The sequence below is a fragment of the Falco rusticolus genome, chromosome 2 (assembly GCF_015220075.1).
Source record: "Falco rusticolus isolate bFalRus1 chromosome 2, bFalRus1.pri, whole genome shotgun sequence".
Classification (NCBI taxonomy): Eukaryota; Metazoa; Chordata; class Aves; order Falconiformes; family Falconidae; genus Falco; species Falco rusticolus.
The window spans coordinates 66,113,569-66,141,093 of record NC_051188.1 but is presented as its reverse complement, the minus strand read 5'-3'; the positions used below and the strand labels follow the sequence as shown (position 1 = coordinate 66,141,093).

The 27,525-nt window shown below is 42.9% G+C and overlaps 2 protein-coding genes across 4 annotated transcripts in view; both read left to right on the top strand.

Annotated features, from left to right (window-relative positions):
• GCC2 (GRIP and coiled-coil domain containing 2) overlaps nucleotides 1-12,283 on the top strand; it is a 28,435-nt gene extending 16,152 nt beyond the window's left edge. For 2 of the 3 annotated variants that reach the window (XM_037375892.1, XM_037375894.1), the window contains 8 exons: nucleotides 411-548; nucleotides 2,550-2,671; nucleotides 3,950-4,126; nucleotides 5,568-5,785; nucleotides 7,183-7,377; nucleotides 8,173-8,315; nucleotides 9,133-9,334; nucleotides 10,446-12,283. In XM_037375892.1, the coding sequence (XP_037231789.1) occupies nucleotides 411-548; nucleotides 2,550-2,671; nucleotides 3,950-4,126; nucleotides 5,568-5,785; nucleotides 7,183-7,377; nucleotides 8,173-8,315; nucleotides 9,133-9,334; nucleotides 10,446-10,516 (1,266 nt within the window). In that variant the 3' untranslated portion in view covers nucleotides 10,517-12,283. The remainder of the gene's footprint in view (nucleotides 1-410; nucleotides 549-2,549; nucleotides 2,672-3,949; nucleotides 4,127-5,567; nucleotides 5,786-7,182; nucleotides 7,378-8,172; nucleotides 8,316-9,132; nucleotides 9,335-10,445) is intronic. The other variant, XM_037375893.1, reaches the window with a different exon arrangement.
• A 6,090-nt stretch (nucleotides 12,284-18,373) lies between these two features.
• LIMS1 (LIM zinc finger domain containing 1) overlaps nucleotides 18,374-27,525 on the top strand; it is a 76,392-nt gene continuing 67,240 nt past the window's right edge. Inside the window, exon 1 of the mRNA XM_037377391.1 lies at nucleotides 18,374-18,514. Coding sequence (XP_037233288.1) covers nucleotides 18,468-18,514 — 47 coding nt within the window. The 5' untranslated portion in view covers nucleotides 18,374-18,467. The remainder of the gene's footprint in view (nucleotides 18,515-27,525) is intronic.

Below are 27,525 nucleotides of genomic sequence, written 5' to 3'. Positions count from 1 at the left end.
TTTTCTTCAGAAATGGAAGTTGCTCAGTTTAAAAACAAAAGGATGTAACATTGTCAGCAAAAATCTTAAGTGTTGTCCATCAGTATAAATGTTGATGATTGGGCAGAATAGGAATTGAATATAATGAAAGTTAGCAGGGAAGTGAAGGGAGAGGGGTTGGCTTTCTTAAATGCTGCCACCCCACCACTGTAGTTTTATCTTCAATTCTCTCTTTAAACATCATAATTTTTGTAATGAGGTATGTGGTAACCCATGTCTATTTTTTATTCTGTTTTTATTGGATTTTAATTATATATTCACCAGTTCTGTGCAGGAATGCCTGTAGCAGAATCCTATGTTCTCTGTAGCACATCCCTTGGAGACGGAAGAAAAAAGTTAGTCAGACTGAAGTGTTGAACTAACTTTTTCAGATTCAAGTGGCTGTACTAACATCAGAAAAGCATAAAGTTCAGGAACACCTGCGAACTTCTTCGGAGCAACACCAGCGTATGTTGAGTGCCTACCAACAAAAAATTGCAACCCTGCAAGAAGAGTGCAGAGCAGCCCAGGTACTCTAGTGGAAGAAGTAATGTCAGAAGCTTTAAAAGGGAGATTTGCTGCACTCTGCTTCTCTAAAAGTATTTTGCAGATCTTTCCCTCTTCTCTTTTTTTCTGTCAAGAACTGGGAATTACTCCAGTGCTTAATGTGTTTGAGTGGTGGTATAGAGGGCAAGCCAGACTCTTGTCCTGGTTGTCATACATCACTGGTGGAACATCTGGACTGCGCTCCTGTATTCCCAGTAGGGAAAACCTTGTGGTGGTAGTCAGAGTTTATTTAAGACAATCAGCAAGTGTACACTGCGGGGAACAGATGTCTTTAAAGAAAAGAGGAGAACAAACAAAAAAAATGCCGTTTCCTCCATATAAAACCAGTTAACACAGATACCACTTTAAACAAAAAAAATAAACCTGTGAAAAATACTTGCGAGCGCTTTTTAATATGCTGCTAATACGTGCAGCTTCTTCATTGGCAGCTGAGCTACGTGTGAAACTGACACTATTACTGAGGGTTTTGTTATTTCTAGGTTTTTGTCCATATGACACTGTCAGATGTTCCTGGAGTCTAGACTTTGCGTTGGAGACAGACAGATTCAGAATACAGTAGGACTGTTATGTTCAAACTATCTTCGTGGAGATTACTCTATGGCCCCTTTTGTTGATAGGCGTGCATCCTGCAGATAAGTAACAGCTGAATGCAGTATCTCAAAAAAAGGTCTACATTTCAAAAAGATGAACTGAAATGGACAAACTTTGTGGCTGCTGCTACCACAGGAGGCTTGCCTGAGTTGTACTGGTAGATATGGATCATGGTATTACAAATGTGGTCTTCATAACTCTGTACCTATCCATGGTGGCTTGCTCCTTGATGTTGTGAAACCCATAAGGGTGTAGATCTTCCATGATGGCATGGCTTGAAGCTGTTGGAAGGTTAGCCTTCCTCTTTAGGTGCTCTACATCTAGAAAACAGATGTTATCACAAGGTTATGAACAAAGGAAAATTCTGTCTAAAGGAAAGGTGGACACAAAAACAGATGGTAGGTTAGAAGGCAGAAGTCATGCTGACGTTTAAGGCTGTGTACCTGAGGACTTAGGAATATTCTAGCTCACATAGTTTGATGAAGAAAAGAGAAGGATTAATTTAAAGAAAATGGCCACTAATGTTACAGGCTCCAGAAAAGCTGGAGGAGTGGCTTATCAGGGTCAGCACTGTGGAATTCCACTCACCAGTTCAGCTGAAGAAAAAATTTCCAAAATACTCATCTTGGATATGAGAACATTTTAGTTTTTAGCGTCTCAAGGGTTACTAATGAACCCATGAGCTTCTCCTAATATCCAAGAATGAAAAACTGCAGCTGTGTGTTCTTGGAGGTGTATACAACATGAGTACTTGAAGAATAGGAATTATTCTTGCTGTATAGTGTACAGTCAAGGATGAAGCTAGTATGTTGTGAGGTAATTTTCTGTACATCCACAGAAACTTGTGTATCAGCTGAATTTAGAGGAGAAGACAGATCAAACACCCTAACAATCAACTAGAATATTGTATCTTGTGCTTATATAAATCCATTACAAGACGGATTTAACTCCTCAAAACCATGCAGAATTTCAAGGCATACTAGATTTTTGTCACCTGGGTAGCATAAAAGGAGAACAGAATGATCCCTTTTTTTTCCTTCACTTTTGCCTTCATTTAAAGCCGTTTGATAGAACCCCTTGCTTGTGAACCTCTGTTAATGCAATTTTTGAATTTGCAAGTACTCTTCTTTAATACTGGGATGTTGCAAATCAGTGTCTCTCTTTTTAAGTTTTCTCTTTTTATGATATTTAGTTACAGTCTAAAGAAACATGATCTTTATGGTAGTCACTATTTTAATTATCCATTTAAAAGAAGAAGATGCAAGAGGTGGTTCTTTAATTTTTTTTCAATGTAAGATGCATTTCATTTTAGAGAAATAAGGGAGCAATAGTTAATAGCATAACTTACTAAGGGTTTGTTTTCTATGTGATAGGCTGAACAAGCATCTATTACATCTGAATTTGAGAGCTACAAAGTTCGTGTTCATAATGTTCTAAAACAGCAAAAGAATAAATCTGTTTCTCAGACAGAATCTGAAGGAGCCAAACACGAAAGGTAAAACTAAAATTTTTATATACATACAGAAGAATACTGATGCTTGAGTTACTGAACTTGCCTTTGCTAATTGCTGATCAACAAGGGAGTTCCACTGTTTAGCCCTTCACTTCAATAAGGAAAATACCAGAAGGGAGACAGTTTGCTTGCCCAGTTACTTTGGGTTTAAAAAAAGAAATCAAACCAAACCCTCTTTATTTTCATAAACTTTATCTCAGCCTGTAATCTAACTGTGACTCTGCCAATCTGAACAGAAGAAAGATCATCAATTTGTATCGTTTTTATAAGTTATTGGTAGCTGTCTTTGGTGACAGACTGGGTGTTTATGTGCAAGATGTCAGTTCATATGCAGAGCTTAGAACAGTGCATGCAATTGCGGCAGAAAATCCACCAGAGGGTGACCTGTGCTTTGTTAGAGTACTTGGGGTTTATTGTTGGTTTGAGGGTTTTTAAATACATCTTAGCTTTTCCTTTCTTGGAAGGAAGCAAACTGCAAGAGTTCCATTTCTTTGTCTCTCTTTTTTGCAGAATTTTAAGTTCTGGTTTTGTTAGGTTTTTGTGAAAGAGGGTCACCATGGAAACAAAGTGGACAAGTAATTGAGCAATAAACAGATGATGTCGTTTTCAAAGAAATTATTTATAAGTGTCAACTCTAAGGATTAATGAGATATACAGTTCATGAGATAGTGGAGATGTATGCATATATTAATACAGAAAGTATAAAAGGAGAATGTGTGTGACTTAAGACTTTTTTTCTCCTAGTGTTTCTAATTTTGATTTATTTTTGACAAAGAGAGTTTATCCGGGTTTAGGGATTGATGTTGCTTTCTATTGCTTTGCTTAAAATCTATTCCAGCCATTTGTCTGCTGTATTCAGTCTCATTGAATGATGTGCATTTAGAAAACAAACAAAAAAACCTCCACCACTTCTAAGAAGAAACTGTTTGCCACATCTGCGTCTCATACTATTCCCCTGCCAGCTGGAAGTAGAAAATTGTATCAGTCACACTTTCTACCCCAATGATTATATTGCCAGCAGTTCAGGAAGAATGTGATAAACCTATTTGTGCATACATTGAAACAGGATCAGAACTTTTCCAAATTGTTTCTGCTGCAGTTGCATTCTAAGATTATATTGGTCATAGTGCTGTATTGATTTAATTAATAAATAAGCAATTTGGAACAGCTATCCAAAGTGTTGTGGATATAATATAGGTTTTGAAATAATATAACTATTTTTAAATGTATGTTGCTTATTTGTTTTTCTTCCCTTCGTAGAGAACAGTTGGAAATGGTGATAGATCAACTTAAAGTTAAGCTGCAAGACGCTCAGCATAATTCACAGATAAATGCATCTGAACTCCAGGCATTGCAGTCTGAACATGACACCCTGCTGGAAAGACACAATAAGATGCTGCAAGAGACTGTTGCAAAAGAGGCAGAGCTCCGTGAAAAGTATGGGTTGCAGATAAATAGATATAGATATTTGATTTTGTGTGAACTTATAAGGGCTGGGCATGTAGTTGCCTATAATTATACTTCCCAAAGAAAGGGCATAATTGTGGACAAAGTTAAAGGAATTTCCAAAAGGATTATTTGCTGTTTTTCTTGAGCCTTCAGAAGTTTCAGCAATGAAAATGAAGTAATAGCTGATCAGGGAATTTGAGATTTCTGAAAGCTTTTTACCTGTTAACTATCAGATTTAAAAATTAATGTTTTTTAAGTCCAGCACTCAGCACTACATTTGTGTTAGACTGCTCAACTAAATTTTACAGATGTTTCTTATTGGAAAAATAAGGTAGTTAAATGCACAGCAAACTATTTCACTGGCAAAATATCCAGTCCTGTGTCCACTAAGTGCCTTTCTTCCAGAAAGTATCGGGTTTTAACCTTAAGCTTGCCACAATCTTAATTTGCTAATTCTTTCAAAATGAATGCAATCTGTTTAACCTGTATCACTTCTTGAAAAGTCACTTGACTGCCTAATACTTGAGCTTTTCAGAAAAGGGTCTTTCCTTGTCTGGTCTTTTCTATCTAGGGTACAAAGAAGTTCACATGAAATATTTATTAGAAATTACATCTTAGTATTAGGAACTGTTGACTTCTTGTCACTTTTTTTGTACCGTTTTATCTGTTCCCGATAGTTGGTTACAATGAATCATCACATGGCTAAATTAAATCCTTCTGCATTTTTATGGAAACAACCCATATCACAGCAGGTTCCCTTTATGCTCAGAGAGACTTGCTACTATGGCTATATTTAAGTTTGTATGCTTATAAGGGCAAGTCCTATGTTTAGTTTTTGCATACGTGCATTTATTTGCTTGTGACAATTCTGTCATGCTTCTGGAATACCTCCAAAACAAGTACAGTTGATATTACTAATATTTTTCTGCTAACAACTACGCTCTTCTACCCTCTCTTGCACTGAAAGTTGAAGCTTAAAAAAAATTAAATTTGGCTTCTTAGAAGCAGGTTTTCAGAAGTCCTGCGTAAGTGTTTGGTAAATAAATGGTAAAGGAAGTAGAGTGTAAAGTAAGTGACATACCCTGTATGACACTATAAATAGTCATGTTGCAGTTCTAGAATTTAAGAATGTTTAGACCGCAGTGTCTTTTAATACCTTAATGTTTTCACAAAGATGTCTGAATTTACTGTTCTCTAACACAAGTGTTTATATAGCACAGTGCATTCATATGATAAGTAGTAACTTTTTCAATCTTCGATTTTCCCTGTAAAAAGAGGAACTTAAATGGAAAAAAGTTGCACAGTAATTCTAAAATTATCATCTAAATGAAAACTGAAAACTCCTTTAAACTCTAGAAAGTTTGAAATTTAAAATGAAAAAACTAAAATGATGACATTTGCTGTTCATTCACGTATACGCTGTTTTCAGGCTCTGCACAATACAATCTGAGAACATGGTCATGAAAGCAGAGCATGCCCAGACTGTGAGTCAGCTGACAGCCCAGAATGAAGCTCTCCGGAACAATTTCAGAGATCAAGTCAGGAACCTGCAAGAAGAGCACAGGAAGACAGTAGAGACTCTTCAGCAGCAACTCTCCAGAGTAGAAGCTCAGTTCTTCCAACTCAAGAGTGAACCAAGCACTAGAGGTAACTTTCAGTCATAATACCAGGTTTTCTTGGGTTAGATACAAATTTGTGTACCTGAGTCTGAATCTAAAACATTGTTGTGGTGTGTGGTTCTGTAATACACCAGAAACTTTTTCTGGAGAATCTGCAACATGTCGTATCAGTCCACCCACCAAGTAAGGAACGTATCTTTGTTATTACTGGCCCTTCATAATCTTAGGGTACTTGAATTCATCCAGAGGAGGGCAACAAGCAAAGGGCTCGAAGGAATATCCTATGAGGAGCAGCTAAGGACTCTGGGTTTGTCTAGGTTGGGGAAAAAGAGTCTGAGGCGTGACCTCATTGTTCTCCACGTGGAGAGGGAGGCGCTGAGCATTTCTCCCTGGTCGTCTTCCTGCTACTCACACGTGGGAATGGTTCCAAGCTTTGCCAGGGAGGTTTAGACTGGACACTGGGAAGCATTTCTTTACTGAGCAGGTGGTCAAACTGTGGAACAGGCTTCCTAGAGAGGTGGTCAATGTCCCAAGCCTGTCAGTGTTTAAGAGGCAGTTGGACAGTGCCCTTAATAACGTGCTTTAACTTTTTGGTCAGCCCTGAATTAGTTAAGCAGTTGAACTAGATGGTCGTTCTGGGTCCCTTTCAATTGGAACTATTCCACTCTGTTGTAGTATTGGCATCACTTGTTACCTCTTCTGCAGTATGCCCATTGTCAGATGGAGGGAAATTGCTTTGTAAATATTAGGTCTTCTTCCTACCAGTTTGTCTCAGATTTTGAAGCATCCTGGACCTCCACTTCAAGTATGAGGGGATACAGCTAAAGAAAAGCATATTGAAAGCAGTTTTAACAATGTTTGTTATTGGTATATTTGCTATTTGATCCCTCTTCTAATTTATGGGTTTACGGTGTTCAAGCTCAAGTGCTATTTTTGTATCTGTAAAGTTACTAATTAAGATGTAGTTGGACATTTGGCAAGCACCAGTAACAATTTAAGAAGTTACTGTTTCCGTCTGTTAGTGAAGCAGAAGGATAGTGCACACAGTATTAAAACAGAACAGTTTGCACCTTCCACAGGACTGGTTGAAAGAAGGCCAATTCTGTTTGGCATTAAACATTTGACACCTTCATCACAGCTACAGCAAGAGTTGCATGAAGGTTTCATAGTCACCGAAATAAAAATTGCCAATCAAGTTTGGATTTAGAAACAGGCTTTGGTTCAATGGTCATTTGGAGGTGAAAGGCTGTATTTTCTGTTATAAATTTTATACGTGTATCTGGCTTTCTCAGTTTTCTTCACCTTTCATCCTCCTGCTTTTTGAAGATTTGTTTTATGTACTTCCTTCCAATCTGATACAGTCACACCTATGAAATAGCTCTATCAGTTTCATTCTGATGATGGACATCAGTAAGTATCTTTCAGGTCCAACTGTTTCAAATCCAGCAATGAAGAACTTAAGAGAACGGCAAAACACTGACCTTCCTGTTCTCGATGTGCACACTGTAGCTAGGGAAGAGGGAGAAGGCATGGAAACAACAGACACAGAGTCTGTTTCTTCAGCCAGCACCTATGTACCATCCTTGGAACAACTTCTAAACTCCCCAGAAGCAAACCTTGGTAGGTAGAACATGTGACTTCTTGAAGCACTTGCCTTCGTAAGTTGCAGAAGTTTGTGCCCTCAAAATATGAGGAACATAGTGTTTTCATGCTTTTAGGTGCAAGACACAAGGTTACATGTGCCACTGAGTTTATACTATCCTGAATTTCTGTATTTTTTTTCCTTTAGTGATGACTAAGAATAAAACATTGCAACAGGTTTTAATGATTTTAATATGTCATATTTGTGACTTTCTAAAGGGAAAAGACTGGAAGAGCAAGTCAGTGAATAGTTACAGAACTTGTGTTCTGGACTAGTCTCTACAAGAGGCAATTAGGTGCCAATTTATAAATGAAAGGGATAAAATGTCTGTTCATCTTATTGTGGCCTATTAGAACAGGAATTTATTCATAGTTTTACTAGGAAAATGAAAGCCAGCATGAAGCACAGTGTTCTAAGAGTCCCCTAAGAGATGGTCGCATCTAATCATGCTTTTAAGAGTCTACTGAACACTTTGTGGAGGACTGTTGGAAATCATCTATGAATAGGAAACAAGGGGTAAATTAAAACATGTATCTTGATGCACATAGAACTGATTTGCCAATCCTCTTCTAATATATCTATATCTATATATATATAAAAATAGACGGCAAAACAAGCATACAGCAGCAGCAATGATGCCTGTTAATTTTGCAGTCTGACTTTGCATGGATTTTGTTTCTGAGAAGCTACAACCTTACCATTAGGACTTGATTAATGTATAAAGTAGATGCAAGTGCTTTTTCCTTCTCTCTGTTTTCTTTTCCAATTAAATGCAGAACCGTCTCAGTGGCAAACAGAACTTAGCAAGGATGAACTGATTCAGAAACTAAACACAACAGCAAAGAGTGCTGAGCACTTGAATGAATTGCTTCGTGAATCAGAAGCAACCAATGCAATCCTAATGGAACAGATAAAGGTTAGCAGACATGCAGGAAATGTGGGGACAGCTCTAATTTCTGTGATCTGTTTCTTAGACAAAATGTTTGCCACCATATGATCTGTGTCTTAGACAAAATGTTTAACACCGAATATGTTTCAGAAAATCCCAATATATAAAAATCTGGTGATGCCAAACAATTTTAGAAGGGCTTTTATTCCACAAGACTAATTAACACTTCCAGAGTTGACTTCATGTTTTTGGGGGGTTTTCCCCACAATTTCTAGTCAAGGGTGAGTGGAGTAAAAGCTTGCTACAAAAAAAAAAAAAAAAACCACCACCACCCTCAAGAGTTTGCAAGTTTAATGTTTAGTGAAGTGCCTTTACTGTTTTCACGTAGATGAAAGCAGTAGATCCCAAGGGAAGCATTGTCTGCTTTCTTTTCTCCTGAGTTTTCTGAAGATATTTTTTGAAGTTAACATACTCTTTAAGCATGCTAAGCTCTCTTTTATAAAATGTTTCTTAATGAATGATAATATTGTTAAATCTTTGATCTGCATTGCTTATTTAACTGTTCAACCTTGCATCACTAAAATTGAATAGTTTGTACTGTATATCATTATAACTACTGCACAGATTTTATCAAAAAAGGTTATTTTTGATTAATAAGAAGTTGTTTCTGGCCAGCATTATCATGTATCCGATTTTCACTGCATTTTTGTCCAGAATAAGTTGCACACATTGTTCTTTTTGAAGGAAGCTGTATACTTAGCTTTTTAGCTCTTCAAAAGACCTTGGTTCAATTGCACATTATATGAAGAAAATAATATTGCGTATTTTTTTCCCTCATCTGCAGCTTCTTAAGAGTGAAATACGAAGATTGGAAAGAAATCAAGAGAGAGAAAAGTCTGTGGCTAATTTAGAATACTTGAAGAATGTTCTATTGCAGTTCATATTTCTAAAACCAGGAAGTGAGAGAGAAAGGCTGCTCCCAGTAATAGACACCATGTTGCAGCTCAGCCCTGAAGAGAAGGGAAAGCTAACTGCAATTGCCCAAGGTAGGTGGCGTTGCAAAAAAAGAAAAGTGGAAATAAAGGCAACTGAAGTTCCTTACTTTCTTTTATGTAGCCCTTTGAGGAGGAACAAAACTTAGCAGCATAATGCTAGTCAGCTAGCAGTGAAACCATTTTGCTCTGTTGGGAAGTTACTATTCCGTTTTCAGAAAACAGAACAAATACCCAAAAATATAAATAAAATTAAGTTAAAATATAATTTCTTCTGAAACGTACATTTTAGGAAGACGATAGTAAGTTGTAGGACTTTAATGTGCTTTTGTTTTGAGTGAAGAGTTCTGTCAAATTGACCTTAAAGTAAAGGTTAATATAAATGAATTACTTTCTTGGCAGGTGTTCTAAAAAGATAATTAAAAGTGGTCCTTCCAAGGCAGTACTGCAGATCTAATATTAGTTTCAGTATATTAACTTTAAAATTATCTCCAAGAAGATAGGTGCTTTTTGTTTAAGAAATAAAGGAACTAGTGAAGGAATGAAAAAGAGTTAAGCCTTTGCAAGAAATTAACCCAAGAGCTGACTGTATAATAATGTTCTGGCTCTGCTTCAAATACTGTTTGTCCCCTTAAAAACACTTTTTGATTGTCATTTCTCAATAACAACTTGTAGCTTCTTGTACTTCATTAGCAAGTAACCTATACTTCGTTTTAAAATCAATATGAAGAGCAAGTACCATATGTATATGTAAGTACTTAAAACTTATGAACAAGATCACATGAATAAGTGAAGTGGCAAAATACTGCATTTCATGATAGGCTTTGTGTTTGGAAAGATGTGCTGTAAATTAAGTCCATAGAATTTTGATGATGTTTTGGTAGTCTAACAAACACTGATTGGATTTTTCTGAAGAAAGGTGATAGATGGCCTCTTCAAAACATCCTTAAGTACCCCCGAAGTAAAGTCAATTTGGTGATAAAATCCATGAACATTTCTATGGCAGCCCAAGAGTAAGCGTTGAATGTTACCTCCTCAACAAGTTTACGATGGCAACATTTGAAAAAGAGCAGAGGCAAAGGGCGAAAAAAGGTCACATAACTAAATGACGCAATGTCTAATGTAATAACCTTAGTTTAAACTATGTTTTTTCTTCTTCCTCCAGGTGAGGAAGAGAGTTCCTCACGGCCCTCTGGGTGGGCCTCATACCTTCACAGCTGGTCGGGACTTCGATGAGACAGTGGGAACACTCAACTTCTAAACACATTCCACAGTGGCAAAAGAGAAATTTTAATGTAGAACAACAATCTGTTGGTGTTATAGCACTGAACTACAGGGTTTTATTTCTGTGTGTTATTTTCAGCTTTTGGGGCTCTTCTAAGAAAGAAGCCTGCGGTAGCTCTGAAAGACTGTTGTATATTATGCTCTGACAGCAGTTCAACTATTTCTCTTGTAAATGTTAAAGCTGATGATCAATAGTATAATGAGAAATGACAAATTAATTGCAAATTGCTTGGAAACATAATTTGACGAACCTGTCTGTGATGGCGCTTTTGAATAACTGGAATAACTAGACTTTAGACTTAAAGCATTTTAAAGTGTTTACAGTTTCTTTAACGTATTTTTTTCAGCTCGCTCATCTGTATTGTTAGTGTTATTCTCTGCATGTTGAAGAAATTAAAATTATTTCCTCTCTGCTGATGCTTACAAAATGTAAGATCATTGGGAAACAGAAATGGCATTTTCTGCTTTGACTTGACTAAATTTTTAGTCTTCGTTATATTTATTTCTTTCTGCAAAAGCTGGATTGAAAATATGAAGGCAGCGGTCCACAAAGTATAGATGGTGCCTAAAACTGTATGAAACGCGATGCTTGGCACATGTAGAGTATGGTACTGTTGTAAAGATTAATGGCATCTATGGAAGTCTTGGGATAGTACTCCAAGAATCGGAGGTCATAAGTGAGCTGAAGCTTTGGGAGAAAGGGCCGAAGCTATGGCTTTTTAACCTGAGGCTGGAAGTTTGTGTTCAAGACCAGGAAGGAAAGTTTCATTACTGTAGTGATGTCTGTACTTAGTAGAAGCAGTCTTTTCGTCTGACTTAGTCATATTGAAGACACTAAAGGAAGAATCTGAGTCCATAGGTCAAACTCCTAAAAATAACTTCTGAGAGAAAAGGACGGAGCTTTTGTCAGTAGATGCATCTTTTAAATATTCTAAAGACTGAAGCTGTTATACCCTTCTCTCTCTTCTCTGTGTTTGCACACATCATTTGCACAAATCTTTTGCACAGATGAGATAATCTGTGTTCCAGGTTATTCAACAGAAATTTATATTTCTTGAAGAAAAAGAAACAATCTGCCATAGAATTACTACTTCTGTTACCAGCACAGCATGTTTGTTTAGCTTCAGTCTTGTTTTCCCCTTTATCCACCTTGCTGCATTTCACCATTTCACCATCTTAATTTTTTTGAAAGTAATTAAAATACATACACATGTGTTTAAACCCTGCTTAACCTTTCAGCCAGGGTCTTTCCATCCCTTTCACTCATATTTTCATGCTGTCTGTGCTGTTTTACAGAGAAACATGCCCTGGTATACATACCAATACTAAACAATATTCTTCCTTTCCTATCTATCTTTAGGTGAAGTTGTGGAGGTATACTTCAAAATTCTCCTTAGTGTGTACTAAGTGGCTTTGAAGGCAGCTTAACCACCAGTGCTTCATTTGGCTTATGTTATGCCTTGGCTTCACCCAGTGCACAATTACTTCCTCAACCAACTGCTAGTTCTACTATTACTGGTACTGTGAAAATACCTCCCTTAGGAGCCTTGCAAAGAGTAGCTACCACCCACAAGCTGAGAAACCAAATGTATGAAGAGGTAAAAGTATATTTGTTGTAGTAATTTCAGAATTGCTAGTCTGAATAGATGTTTTGGTTGGAAATATCTTTGATGGCCTTTTCGTGTGGCCATCAGTTCAATAAAATTCAACTTTACCCAACAGAGTGCCTTTCTTTTTTCCTTGAATCTCTGTTTCTACTTGAGAAAATGCTGGTCAGGTGCAAGGTAGAAAACAAGGGGATGCTTACAGTAGCATTAAAGAGAAGATTTTGTGCATCTGGTTTAGTAGCTACTGTCTTTTCTTTGGGATACAGTAACAGTGTTGGATACTTCTGGATGAATGGAAAAGAAATCTGTTATGTGGGTTTTTTCAATATTTTTTTTTAAGGGTTCATTTAAAGTACTTTGTTAATAAATTGTCACCAACAATCTGACAGTATCTGACGTGGAGAAGAGGGATGCAGAAGGTATTAATGTGCTTGTTGGAAGGATTGCACTTAGTATTTTAACTTTAAATATTAGACACTTTATAAATCAGCACTCCTTCCTAATGTCAGCCTTAAAGTGGACTAACGACCTCTTCCCTACTTCCCTGTGATAATTTTTTCTGTATCTGCGGTTGTCCTAGTTCAAAGATAGATGCTCTGTGGATGAAGAGGTGAGGTGGTTGGTTGGATTGAAGTGAGAGCTTGGTGTGTTTATCTTCTTGCCATCCATTTTATGTTAGGCTATGTTTATTATACAAACATGGGGTCAGAGAGGGGATCATAAAGAGTGAAAAGAAGTTGACATAACAAATGGATGTAAGACAGTCAAATAAGAAAGCCTGATAATTATAAGTTGACTTCCAACAGCTTTCATATAAATGTATATATGCTTAGTGGAAGAGAAATAACAATCTGATTACTTTTCAAACTGAATTTGATCTAAAATTTATCATACTGTCTTGCAAGGATGAGAAGGTGTGTGTTAGGATCAAGAGCTTTCTTCCTGTCCCGTGTACCTCAGGCTCATCCTGAAAATCAAGGCTGGATTGAATAACGAAGACTAAAGATAGTAAAATGGAAAAATGCACATCAGTTATTGCTCCAGCAATTCAATCCACTTTTGTATTAGTAAATAATTTATTCTTTTTGCTGGCAGCTGACTGCCTGTAGGCGTCTTAAGACTCCAAGGTAAAGGTAATCAGTGTAAAAAGAAATGTGCTATTTTGGGCATGGGCACAGTCCCAGTCCTCTTATGATGACCTTTGAAAGTGTTTTAAATTGATAAACTAGACTATGGGTAGCAGCTGTACACGAGTATAGGATTTGAGGGAGGGTTATCGTTCTATTGCTTGAAAATCAAAGCTTGTTCTGAGAACTTTCAGACCATTTCTGGAGCAGAGGTACCTATTTGTTCTTGGAACTCTTGCAAAGAGTTTAACATAGGAAAATGGCTTACAGTATTTTGGGTTGGAACTTGGTGTCATCCCCCACCCCACCCCCCATCCTTTAGCCATCCCAAGATATTTGACTTCTGTGCTGCTTGACTTGAGCTACATTTCCTCTGTTTGGAGTACCTCTGAACACTGGCAGTAGCAAAACCATCCAAACAACTTTACAAAATAATAAACAGGTATTATAACTAGTTGCATCAAATTGTTGTCATCAAGCAATGACTTTTTTTTTTAACCAATGGTGATACTGCTGATCTTGCAATATCTAGAAATGCTTGTGCTAAAATATGGTCCATATGTGGTAGAGAAGAATGGATTTGTCAGCAGGATTTGCCATCAGATTTCTTCCCTACCTTCTGCAGTTGAACAGTGATGACTGAAAAACTATTTCTGATGGGTAGGTTAGGCATTTGGAGTGGCTCAGGGAGAAGCTTATTTTTTTATGATAGGTGGAGCATAATCAGAATAGCCTGATAAACAGAAAGGATAACTGTATATTAACTCTTTTCATAGCTTAATCTATTGATGTAGACTAAGCTTTCAGTCTGAATAGAGACCCTGAGCTTTTTTTAAAGTATCCCACTAAATGTTGCTGTGGACAAATTTCCATATTATGCAAGTGGCATACAAGCCTCAAAAACATGAGAGCAATACCATGATTTCCAAAAGTCATCAAGTTACTTTTTAAAGTACCTGTTTTGTGGTGCTGCCATAAGCTTTTTCTTTAGCTCTTGGTCTGTCTGTCCAATTACTGACCTTGTCATGGAAGCAGAAATTTGTACAGCTAAATATGGAATTTTTATGATCAGTTTTGCAGGGGTTTGAGACTGATCTATAAAAGCCACCTCCCTGTTATTGCACAATCTCCTTCCATCTTCCAAGAATAGGTGAAACCAAATATACTAAGCATGTCTAAAATGCATGAAGCAGAAATTTGCCTTTGCTTTTATAAGGATGTCAGAATAATCACTACAGTAAGTTTTAGCGTTCTGAGTAAACTACATACTATTTTTATGTATTTTTATGGCAATCAAATGGTGATAAAAGATTATTTTTGCAATTGAGTTGTGAAGTTATTAATGCAGAGCAAGAATGTGAAATAATTGGTGAATTCATAGATTCATTTTTGCTAGAAATGGTTAAGCTGGACACCTTGTGTTCAAAAATCATTCATACTTAAATCGTCAAAGTTCCCTTTGCTGTGCTTTAATTTTATAGCTTTGGAGGTACAAGATGAAGAACATGAACACAGTTTAAAGCTGAAATCCAGTGATTATATTAAGGTAAACAACCATGGGATTGCTGTGTTAACAGGCACAGGAGTCAATGACAACATAAGGAAGAATATACCATCTGCGGTTGCATGAAGTTCTGGGAGAAAGCAAAAGCTAGAGCAAATACTTGTAAATTACTTACTGAAGTCTCTTCACACGACTATGGGAAAATTTTACAACTTTTTTTGAAATTAGAACTTCATGTACAAATGCTGAAATTTGTGATCAGAGACAGGCAGTCAAATTCTTTCAACAAGTAGCTGCCTTCTCATCTGTCTCCCCAATAACCCTTTCTACCTACAATAATGGTATTGTTTGGTGTCAGCAAAGCTGATAATATGTATAGATCTGAACAGGTAAATATTCTGTCCTGTCACTTCTGCCACTGCCAGCCACGGTACATTATGTTGGCATTTCAGCAGTGGTGGAAGACTTAAAGTGCTCTGGAAACAGAATATCAAAAACATATGTCTACCTAAAACTGGTTTTCACGCTAATCTAGCAGTGGGGGGAGATTACATTTGTGATTAATACGCTGGTCTGGAGACGTGGAGTCCAAGGTCCCGGTCTTGCCACATGCTTCCTTTGTGAATTTAATTTCAATTTCTCTGTTTCTGTTTCCTCACTTGTTTGCTGAGGATAATGGCACTTCTCCTCCTGATGCCAAGTGCATTAGCAGTAGGATGTTTAACTTTGTGATGGTTTTGTAAAGATGAATAAGTAGGCAGATTACCATATTTTTTAAAAACTGCATAAGAAGAAAATGGTTGTAGCTTGTCATTATACTGGACTGGAAGGCATGACCTTTTTTCTTCTAAGTTTGCAGTGTGTGTTTGTGCCTCCTGTTATAAATTATTTGCCTAAGTATTCTGGGCTGAATTTTACAAGTTTATTAGAATGTCAGCATGCTCTAATACTATGTAATGGGGAATTATTAACAATTAAGAATGATTACAGCAAGACACAGCAAAAATTTAAATCAGACCCCAAAGCTAAGGCACAAACTTGCTACAAAGCGCAGAGCCTAGGGAGGCAAAATGTGAAACTGAATTCCTGGCTTGGTACAGCATTTGCGAAAGCTGCGAGGACTTAGCATTTGGCATAAGTACATGTTTGGGGGAGGCTCTCCCACTCTGTATGAATGCCTTTGCTACTTTTGAGATTATATTGCTAGCGAACTAGGCTCTAGGGATGTTGTCCTTAAAAGCATGGGAAAACTGCACATGGTGCAATTCACTTGCCATTAAATCTATTAATGTGCTCTCTAAAGGAAGGACCCTAACGGCTGCTCTTGCTGGCTGGTGCCACCTGTTAATTATTTCCAGAATTTACTGGTTGTTTGGAGTTTGCTGCCCTGGTAGCTGCATGTCTGCCCAGCCACCTCCCCCTGTTTCAGGCTATGCTGGCGGGAAGTGCTGCGCTTCATCTGGGGCTTAGCAGGCAGGGACAACTGCCTTGTATGGCTCCCCAGGAGGATGCAACGGGAGAGGCCCTGAAATCCTTGCAGACAAACTGAGGTTAATTGAAGACATTCATGAAGCTGCCTACAAGTAATGGCAGACTGCCCAAAGTTGATTAGAAAAAAACAAAAGACTACTATTACCTTCAACTGGCACAGAATGAGTACTTAGATGATACAAGGAAGCTCTGCTGACAGACGCATTAAAATGAGTGGATATTTTGGTTTTGGGGTGGGGGTTTGGGGTTTTTTGGGGTAGGGGTGGTGTGGTCCTGTTTTGGTCGTTTTAACAGTATCACAGGATTGCTGAGGTTGGCAGGCATCTCTGGAGGTCACTTGTCCAACCTCACAGCTCAAGCGGGCCCACTGAGAGCAAGTTGCCCAGGACCATGTCCAAACTGCTTTTCAGTATCTCCAAGGACAGAGACTCCACAACCTCCCTGGGCAACCTGTGCCAGCGCTGGGTCACCCTCACAGTGAAAGTGTTTCCTGATGTTCAGAGGGAGGCTCCTGTGTTTCAGTTTATTCCCACCATCTCTGGTCCTGTCACTCGGCACCACTGAAAAGCGCCTGGCTTCATCCTCTTTGCACCCTCCCTTTTCAGGTATTTCTGAAAATCAGTAAGATCCCCCATGTTGCACAGTCCCAGCTCTCTCAGCCTGTCCTCATAGAAGAGATGCTCCAGTCCCCTAACCATATTTGTGGCCCTTTGTTAGGACTGTCCAGTATGGCCATGTGTCTCCTACTGGGGACCCAGCCCTCTGGTGTGGCCTCACCAGTGCTGAGTAGAAGGGAAGGATCACCTCCCCCTCTTCTGGCTTACCATCCCCTGTTTTTCAAGCATATACTTTATTTCCCTCGTTGTGCAGAAATGTATTCCCTGTGATGCTAAAATGTTGTTCCTAAACTTGGCAAGCAAAACTGAAGTCTGCCAAGGAGCAAGCAAGCAAACAAACAAAAATCCAGCAGGCAGGATGGTGTTTCTTTGTTTGTAGAGTTGTAGTTCCTTCTAGAGCTATGCTGGTAGCACAGTCATCAAGTGTCTTTTGTGACTTACAGCCCTGAGAATTTACATTCTTTTCCTGGTCTTAATGGATACTGAGGTAGCTGTACGCCATGTACATGTATTTCAAATTACTCTTTCTGATGCATGTTCGCTTGTACCTGCCTATGCTGGTTTTTCCTGGGTTTAACATATTCCCTGAGCATGCCATCTTCTTGGAGCCATAGAGACTTCCTTAATCCTGGCAGTCAAACATTTGCATTTCTCTTTTTCACCACGCCGCTCCCTTGTTCTGTTATTAAGGATGGCAATGGGGTAGTGACACGGGGTAGCTTAACAATCCTGCCTGTTCTGTAATGCTGTTTTGGTTTGCCCGTGTGTTTCCGAAGCTTGCATGGTTTTGCTTCTCCCCCAGTGAAGCGGGGCCTCTGCCCTCCGTTTTGGCAGCACTAGTGTCGAAGGTTACTTATTTGTATTTACTTTCTAAAAAAGGCAGCTGAACCTGGGCAAGGGGCTGGCCTTTTCCCACACAACTGCTTGTCGGTGCCGTTACATTATTAAATAACGTCGATTAAAGCTGGAATCGTGGTCCAGCAAACACTCACCTGAACGTATTTGGCACCTTAAGGCGAGGCGACAGCTCTCTTGAGAGAAACACCACCGTTCTGCGCAACCACGTGTCAGAAATAGTAAAAATACTTGGAATTGTTTTGACAGGAGTTTTCTGTTCTGGAAGGAAACCAGCACCGGACGCCCGACCGGCAGCTGCTTCAGGTGAGGCGGCGGGGCGCTGCAGCCCGGCCCCCGCGCGGTGCCTCGGAGTGCCGGTACGGGGCGGGGGTCACCCGGTGCCACGGGCTCGGCCCGACTGACCGCCCCCGGCCCGCCGGGACGCGGCTGCGGCCAGCAGCGCGACCCGGCGCCCGGCGGCGGCTGCGCTCCCCTCACCGGCTGGGGGAGCGGTGGGCGCCGCTCCCGCCCGTCCGCGCGGCCCGGGGCGGGGCCTGCCCGCGGCACACGGCAGCGGCAGCAGCGCGGGCGGAGCGCGCCCCCCGGCGGCGGCGGCGGGCGGGTGCGGGCGGTGCTGCCGCCCAGCGCCATTACCGCCGCCCGGCGTGGCTCCTCCCGGCGGCGGCGGGCGCTCCGCGGGAGCAGAAGCGCCCCGGCGGGATGCTGGGGGTGGCGGCGGCGGCGGCGGGGGGGATGACCTGTAACAGGTAGGAGAGGCGCGGGGGCCGCCCGCCCGCCCCGTCCCGTCCCGCCTCCCGCGGCGGGCGGCTGCCGAGGGCGGCGCTTTGTCTCGGCGCGGCGCGGCCGGGCCGCTGTCACCGGCCGCTGCCCGCTTGTTTGACCCCCCCCCTCCTCACCCCGGTGCCCCGGGGAAGGCGCATCCCCTGTCCCGCCGCGCCCGCGCCTTGCGGGGCATGGGGGGCGGCGGCCCCGTGCTCTGGCGGGGGGGAAGCGCTGGGGTGGCCCGTCGGGCGAGCTGGTGCAGGGCCGGGGTCCCGCCGGGGGCTGGGGGTGCAGCCCTGCAGGTGCGCTGCCTCCGCGCCCCGTGGAGTTCTCATTTCGCGGGGGGAACGTTCCCCTTCCCTCCGGCAGCACCGCGGCGGGCGGCAGCGACGGGCACGGCGGGGGTCCCTTCGCTCCTGCATCGCCCCGTCGGGGTCACGCTCCCGGACGGAGCGGGTTGGGGGGGGGATGGGGGTGCTGGCGCGGCCCCGCTGCAGAGAACTGGGGCTGGTACCCAAAGCTCACGTGTAACGCGCTTGGGACGGGGCGTGAGCACGGGTCGGTGCCCTCTGCCTGAAAAGGCGCCTTGCCCTGCGGGAGGTGGTTGTTTTAAAAGGCTGGTGCGAAATCACCTCGGGGTTTATGTGGCGAGATCCGTGTAGCGTTGTGCGTATCCCGTAACTACTGAGTCGTTTTCGGGAAAGGTTAATGGGGAAGGGTTTCGGAAAGCAAAGGCTGTTCTGATCGCCTGCTGTTTCGAAGCCTCACCCGTTGTGGTAGCGTCTTGGGAAGCAACGTCCCTAATTCAAGCATTTGGCAAGTGTTGCGCTAATGCGGAAACCAGAGGTGGAGGAGGGTGAAAGAGCGATTTTGTAGCTGGCTCAGGCTGCAGGGTGAGGACGGCTACTGGCGCACAGACTTTAGCCTGGCGAAAGACCGCCTTATCTTTCCCACACCTGATCTCCACTGTGAACTCCTCCAGCTCCGCACCACGCCTTTGGAGGAAACCTGTGGCAGCGGTGAAGCCAAGCTGAGCTGGGTCCGCCATGGTGGCACACAGTGCGGTGGGACGGGACAGGCTGCTGAGCTGGCTCCGCTCCCGGGGTCAGCGCCCCAGTGCCCTGGGCAAAGGCAGGGGAGGCAGCAGGATCTCACCAGCCTTGCCCAGCTTTAGTCCTAGCTGCCGTGCAGCCACATGCTGAGAAAAAGATGATAGCGTGGTTCAGATGTTCATCAGTATTAAGACAGCTGTTTTTTCTTCAGTCGTTCCAAAAGCCACTTGGTTTCTTAGTGGGTGATGGGTGCTTCCAGGCCGGGCTTCTTTCTGTGTTTCCAAAAGTGGCCAGGTTGCCGGTGTATGTGCCCTGAGCATCAGTTTCTTGTGACTGTGAGGATCTGCGTGTCATCCAGCCCGCACAGGTGCTTCAGCTCGGGTGTGGAGCTCACCTCTCCGGGTAAATAGAGCAATTACACGTTTGGCATCTGTTCTGCTGAAGTTGTTGGGGAGCAGGCCAGCTGCCCTGCTGGTACACGCTTCCCAGGATATGAACTAGGCTACACCCCTGGCATGGTGAGAAATTTTGGGACGAAGTCAGGCGAGAGCCAATGCTTGCACAAACTTGCTGAGATGAAGCAGCAGAGTGCTCTGGTGGGAGCAGCCCACCTCCCTCAGCACTGTCTTGGGGGGGAGCTTCTTCAGCGCAAAACGCAGGCGGTGCATCCCACAGCGGGCAGGCGGGTGGGCGGCACATCCAGCGGCAGAGCGCCTATCCTGGGGTACGGCCGGTGACTTGAGCATCCTTCCCTGCCAGCGGGGACGATCCGTGCTCCCTCCTGGCCGAGCAAATCCTCCCATGGCTGAGAGTCAGCCTGGAGTCCCACTGCTGCTGACGTGCTCTGGATATGAACTGCTTGCCCAGCAAGGGCTGGATGTGGAGCCCCTTGCCTAAGTTGGCTGGCCCCCTCTGTTCATCTTTTCTCACCACTTTTTTGGGGTGAATCGTCCTGTCAAGGACTGTGCTGTGCTGTGGCTGAGGAGCTGAAGGTGCTGTGCAGTTGATTCTTGCAGAAGCGTGGCTCAAGGGAGCAGAGGGAGTTGCTGGCCAGGGCAGGGAGTGTGGCTCCCCTGGCAGGGTGGCAAGGTGGGTAGAGGCTGCAGGGGTCAGCTCCTTTGGGGGAGGTGGTTACAAGACTTCTGGCTGAAGGGGTTTTCTTTGGGTGATTCCAGTCTGTTGAGGTCAAAATAAAGCAAAAGGGCAAGGTTTGTGTAAGATACATTTTGATTTAGTAAAATGCAAGGAGAGGAAATTAAAAAAGTTGGTTCATTTTCTTATTTTGATTCTTTGGGGGAAAAAACCATTGAAAATGCAAATGTTTCATTCAAAATCACATTTTAACAAAATATAAGGTGATCTCAAAGGCTTCCACAGGCTGAAACTCCTCAGAAGTTTTGGATCTTGACTTCTTGCTCTGATTTAGAGAGTTTAACCTGAGTTTTGGGGAAGAAAACAAAAAAGGAAAGAATGACTTGAGGTCTCTCTCCAGATTTGGTACACGGAAGAGCAGCAGACATCTGGTTGGCAGGTACACGCATGGGGTTTGTTTTTCTCCTAGGGAGACTTTTCTTTTTAACTCCCCCCCCCGGCCCCCCCCTCCACTTTATGGAGGCTATTTGAACTTGAGTCTCTGCTGCGGCTTTTATTTTGCAATGAAAGGAACCGGCAGGCTGGCAGTGTGACCTAAACACCCCTTACCCAAGGCACCGCCATCTCACTGGGCATCACACTGGGAGATCAGCGTGCCCTAAGGAGAGAGGTTTGGGGAGGGATGTGCAGTGTGCCCTGTAGTTGGGTTGGTGCTGGGTAGTGGTCTGTCGTTTGGGATTGCTGGCCGCGCTGTTTGGGGCTGATAGCTAGCTTGCTTTATAAATGTCCTCTGAGTTTTGTGGGCAGCTTTTCCAGCTGGTTGTGCTGAATTCATCTGGATATGTTATCGTTGGAGTAAGTTTCTTGTGCGGTTCAGAGAAAAACATGTGCTTGCAGTTCAGAACCATTATTATCTTAAGCTTTTGTAGTTTCCTAGCACAAACTAAGTTTTCCTTTGTAGCAATGATACAGGCCAGCATGCAGTAAAATACTGAACAAAGCAAGCTCCTCTTTATTCAAAGCATAGCTACATTTGAAAAACTAGCATAGACTTAGTGGATTTACAGCTCTTGTTCCTCTGTAGACTGTGAAGCTCAAAAATGTGGGCACTTTGTAGTGTTACTGGCTTTGACAGGGGACTCCATAAATAAGAAGCCAAATGTGATGCTGCAGTTCGATCTCAGTTTTAATGCAGAAGGCTTTTTCTTAGAACTGGCTCCATACAGTTACTGCAGGGGAGCCGTTAATGTCCTGCAATATACGGAGGATGGTTTGCATAGTTAACAAATTCTTTTTGAAGTCACAATAAAATATTTATTATTGAAGCACTTAAGGCAGGCTTTTCAGCTCCTGCAACTGTGGCTTTGTGCTAAGTGTGTTAGGTTGGACATCCTGATTCATCTGTGCCTTGTTTATCTCCAAAGCCCAGTTTAAAGGTTTTTCACTCTGTAACATAATGCGGTCTCTCATTACTTTTCAGCATAGGCAGGCTTTAACTATTAGCTGTGCTAAAAGCAGCTTGATAGTTGGGGAAATTACTCACGTCAGGTCTTTCCATGATGGCAGGTGCTGATGACAAGGAAAATCAAACTGACAGTCATGTTTTGATAGCCAAAGCCTTCCCTTGCATAAGCTATCCATACCATGAATCAAGCAGCCATGTATGTGGTCCTTGTTTTAGTGATGTGTTACAGTGCACGTCACCCTCACAGCTTGCACAGAAGCACTGATGTTGGGACAGAAAGGGTGAAAGATTGGGAAGGTCCTTATTCAGTCTGACAATTGAATGTAGTAGGGGACTGTGCCCTGGAGTTAAATACTTTTCTTCAAATTAGGACACTCCTTTGCAATTACTTCAGCATTTCCTTTCCTGTGGTGTCTTTATGAAAATGCTTACTTATGTTTTTTAAGCAGATAGAAAGGAAAAAAAAAAAAAAAGAAATCAAGATACTGTCATTTCTTTGTCTGGTTTTGTGCACCCAAATAACCCTTTATGCAAAACAGTTTTATGAATTTGTCTCGGTGCCTGGAGACTGTCGGCAAGGTCTAGGGGACAGAAGCTGCTGGTGTGCCCAGTGACAAACTATTTGTGGGCAAAGTGAAACCATGTTCCTCTGCAAAAATAGCATGGTCTAGAGTATCCTAGAATGCATGAAAAATAGCGTTACAAGAGCAGCACCCAGGATGAAGTTTTATACTCTATAATTTTCATATTGTTTTTCCTTATATTTTAAATAAGTAGTCCTTGAATTCCACCTTTGATCATCCTTTTTTCATCACTTTTTAATTCATTACAAGAACCCACCAGCTACTTCTACAGAATTTGGTAAGAAGATGAGACCTAAAATCACTTGGTGTGTTTAAGGTTGTTTCAATCACTGCTTGCATTATGTAGTTTGAAGAAATCAGAACACACTGGTGGATGGGCTTTTAATTGAGTAAAAGCTAAACTGGTGGGAACAGTGGAGTTAAAACCTTGTGGTTTTTCGGTCACATCGTGGATGGGGAGTTGGTGTGGATAATCTGAGAAACGAAGGCAATGTAATGATACTACGAATGTTTCCTGGGTGGCCAGAGCAGCATGGGGAAGCTGCCATGCTCAGAGTTATAAAGGTTTTCTGTATTAATGTATTGTTTTAGTGTAGTTGGGGGCACTGGGAAAGACCACAGCAAAGCAATGCAGTAACGCCAGCAAATATTTGGGAGGCAACAACATGGCAGAGTGGCTCCTGTCCAGACCTCACACTGACGTGCAACAGCTGTGGGATTGATGTGGGGAGAGAAAACCACACAGAGAAATAGTTTCAAATCCACCCTGGGAGGGGGGAAGGGGGCCTTGGCGCTTTGCAAGGACTCTCTGCCTTGGAGATTGGCTTGGCCATCCCTGCTGGGGCTGGGTGCTGCCTGGCGGGGGCAAGGGACTGGCTGTCAAGACTCTCACCTTCTGGAGCCGCAGCATCCCCCCGTGCTCCCTCCGTGTCTCCCAGCGCCCTCCACCTCTGATTCGGGAGTGAAGAATACAGCTTGGCAGGGGCGGCAGCATGGGCTGGCAGCCGCCTCTCTCAGGGGAAGGTGGCCCCTGCAGATTCAGGGCTGAATCAGCACAGCAGCCTCTGCGTGCAAATCTGGTGAACCCTCCTGTCACGAGGAAGCACTTGCGCACCGGCGCGTAATACAGTTTGCAGCTTTGCAGGTGAACGCCACGCACGTCTGAGCTGTGTCGGCCGCAGGACAGACCTGTGTTCCGTGGCAGAGAGACCAACATTTGTGCTGGATTAAGTAATTCATTTTTGCCAGGAGCTGCTGGTAAGTGGGCTGAGATTCATTTGGCAGCGATCATCTCCCAGACCCAGCTCTGGCCAGTGTCACAAAGCCGGACGGACTGTCTCTGGGCCATGCCAGGGCAGCTGCTCTTCCCGCAGGCGGTGATTACAGAGACTTTTTAATTAGGCATGTGGTTGCGCTACAACTGAATGGGGTGACCTGCACACTCCTGTCCCCCCATATCTCTCATGTTAGCACTGGGGACCTGAGCCAGCTGAAAGCCCATGGTGAGAGACATTGGTAGATATCTAGGTTTAAAACTGAGTTTGTCTCAATCTGGATCAATTCCTTGATCTTGTGAGTGGTGCTGAAGTTGGGAGGGGAAGGGACGTGGGAAAGGTGGAAACACCCGTTTCGGCAGACACGTGGATTTGTGCTTGGGTCATGCAGCCATGGCCTGAAGAGAGGTGCTAAAGTTCGGGTCCTGTGAGGAGGGGCTGGGGATCTAAATAAGGAGGGAGCAGTGTGTGTCGGTGGGCTGGGCTGGGGACTGCGTGCGGCCATCCCAGGCGCAGTGTCGGGAAGCAGCACGTCCATGCTCCGCTGAACTGGATTGAGGGATCACCTGCCTGCAGGTTGTTGTATGAGGATCTCCTGGGCAATTACTTTTGCTTGCTGCTATTGAAAGCACACTTGGATATGTTCCCTCTGCAGTTTGTTGTTCCCTCCTACAGCCCTGCCTGAAGGGAAACCACCCCAGCAGTGGTTTTGTCATGGTTGTCACAAAGCTTGTTTGCAGAAATTCACCTTCAGAGGATTCAGAGGAAGGAGACCCCATGTCCCGTCCCTGTGACATGTAGGTTATGGTTAGAAGGGGCACGGAGAATAGTGACACATCGATGCCTGTTTAAATCTACGTCACATTTGTTGGCATGGTATGACTTCATGATCTCAAGGGTGCCCAGAGGCTTTCTTTACCCATTGCTTTCGGGTCCCAGAGGCACTCAACACTGTTTATACCCACTTGTACTGTCGAGAAAAAAAATGGAGCAAGAGCTGTGTCTGTGAGGTCTTGCAGGCTGAGTCCCACCATATAAGAGACACAGCTATGGGAGTGGCATGGTGCACGTGGCCACTTGTGTGTTTTGCTCAAGCACTGTACCGTGGAGATAGGCAAGCTGCTGTGGGAAAGGGGGCTTGAGGGGAGCCGTCCGTGAGCTTCACTGGGGCTGAAAGGAGAAAGGCAGGAGCCTCTCAAGTGCAACATTTCTGTAGTACTTTAAACATCCCAGAAAACAATGGGTTTTTTCTTCCTTTTGTGTTTCCTTTTGTGAGTATATGCAGTTGCAAAAGAGAGGCAATATTCTGATTATATGAAAAAGTAATCGAAGTGGATCATTTTAAAGCTGCTGCTGTTATGAAAAAGCTGACTTCCGAAATCTTTGTTGCTTCATTCATGTTTTTTTCCTTTTTGTTAGCCAGCCTCAGGAAATGAGAACATTCTTTTGGCTTTCCGTGCCTGAGTCACATCTTATATATATCTATATAAAAATATGTTCAAACATCTCCAGATGTTTTTTTCGGAGAGGTACTTGTTTTGCATTAGGGTATCTGAGCTTTAAGTGTTTGTACACAGTTGGATGTTTCCAGAGTTTCCCATACTTCTCTAGTTACAAGGATATGTATATTCCTGTCAGAAAAGCTGAGGGAGATGTCCTGATAACCTAGGGAATATACAAACAAATAAAAGTAAAGCCTTTAAAGAAAGTGAGAATTTGTTATGTTTAAAAAAAATTAAACTATCAAAGCAGTTGTTTAATGTGAGTTGCATCCAGATATGTAGCTCTTTAATGTTTGCTAAGTGTGTATTTAAAAAAAAAACGTGTGAGGAGGAAAATCAGAAAATTGAAAAGGATCCCCAAGGGAAGGGAAGTAATTAAAATCTCATTATACCCATCTCTGCTGTTCAGCGCGCTGACACTGGGCTCTAGCAGTGCTGTGTGTGCACGGCGGGGTCTCCCTGCCTCCCTCTGTCCTCCCACGGGGGTCACACGGGGATCGTGAGACTTTGCTTTAAAAGGAAAAAAAAAAAAATCCCCAAAAACGTTTAGTTTGACCAAAGGCCAAATATTTAACTTTGGCGGGGGAGGTGGTGGGATTTAGGGGAATGAATACAATTTCCACCCTTGGTTGTTTAATGTAGCTGCATTGAAAATGATGGGAGATGGGGGATGGCGGGTGTCAGCGGTGACCCGTACAGGGGTGGTGGCAGGGCACAGGGGAAGATTCTCCTATGGGGCTCCATCTGCCACAGCCACAAAGCCTCCAGGTGTTCACCGCGGCTTCTCCTCCCACAGCTCCCACTGAAATGCCGTTGAGTTTATGGCTCAGATAAGAAACCTCTCACTGATTAAATATTTTGATTGCATCCTGGCCTTCCAGTTAGTTTCTTTGTTCTTTTCTCATCAGTTGGATTAAAGTGGACGTTCAAAACTCTCGCTTGTTGAAATAGTTGTATAAATATGGTCCTCAGGGTAGGTGTTACTTAGAAAAGTACTTCTTCTCTTGAAAAAAAATCTACCTCCTTTTGCCCCTTCAGCATGCTTGTTTGTCGTCGTGCATCAAAGAAGTGTGATTTCTATAACTATGTCAAAGAATAGTGACTTATTGTTAATTGTTTGAAATAATCTAAAGGCCAGTGGGGCTTATTATTTTGGCTGATTTCCTGCTCATTCAAACACTGAGGAACTGTTTCAGGTTCACATTAAAAGAAAAAAAAAAAAAAGTATAAAAGAAACCTGTAGAGCCAGGATAGTCTCTGGGGGAAACTGATGGGCTCACAGCCCTGGGATGAATCCCCCTCTGTTGAAATCTTCAGCAGTTACAGTTTTTCTTTTTTCAAAGAGACAGGCTCCCCTTCTCCCTGGGCATCCCTCTCATGTGATGTCCCCTGTGAAATAGCATCGCCTGTGAAATAGCATCGCTCAGCCCCACTCGATGCCATGCTGGGAGCTGGATGTCTTCAGGCAGTGGTACAAAGCCATCCAGTCGCCAGGCTGAGTGTAGCTTTGAGGTGTGGCTGGGGCAGCAGGGGGATGAGTTCCATAGCTTTGCAGCAAGGTGAAGCAAGGGAGGAGGGATAGAATACTGCCGATGGCTACGTGTGGTGTAAGCCCAAAGGTCAGAGTTTCCAATCTTCGTCTAAGACTGAAAATTGCCTTTTCCTTAGTCACATGCAGGATGGGAATGATTGCCCTGAGCTCTCCGGTGGGACCTGGAGAAGGGTCCAAGGTTTTCAGCGGTGCGGGTGTTCTAAGTGCCCGGCTCTGGCTGGGTGAGTACAGATCCCAGCACTGTTCTGTTCTCAAGGGAAGGCAGGATGCTCCTCGGTGTCAGCTCACATCTGAGGCAAACCTCACCCAGCAGACACTGCTCTTCAGACCATCCCTTCCCCAGCCTGCATTAAATCAGCTGCTGGACCAGGGTTTTGTTTTAAAAAATACAGAGATAATAAAGTGCTATTTTAAGTGTCACATATTAACAATGCTGCTTCATTTTGACGTGAACAAAGCTCTTTGTGCTTGCGA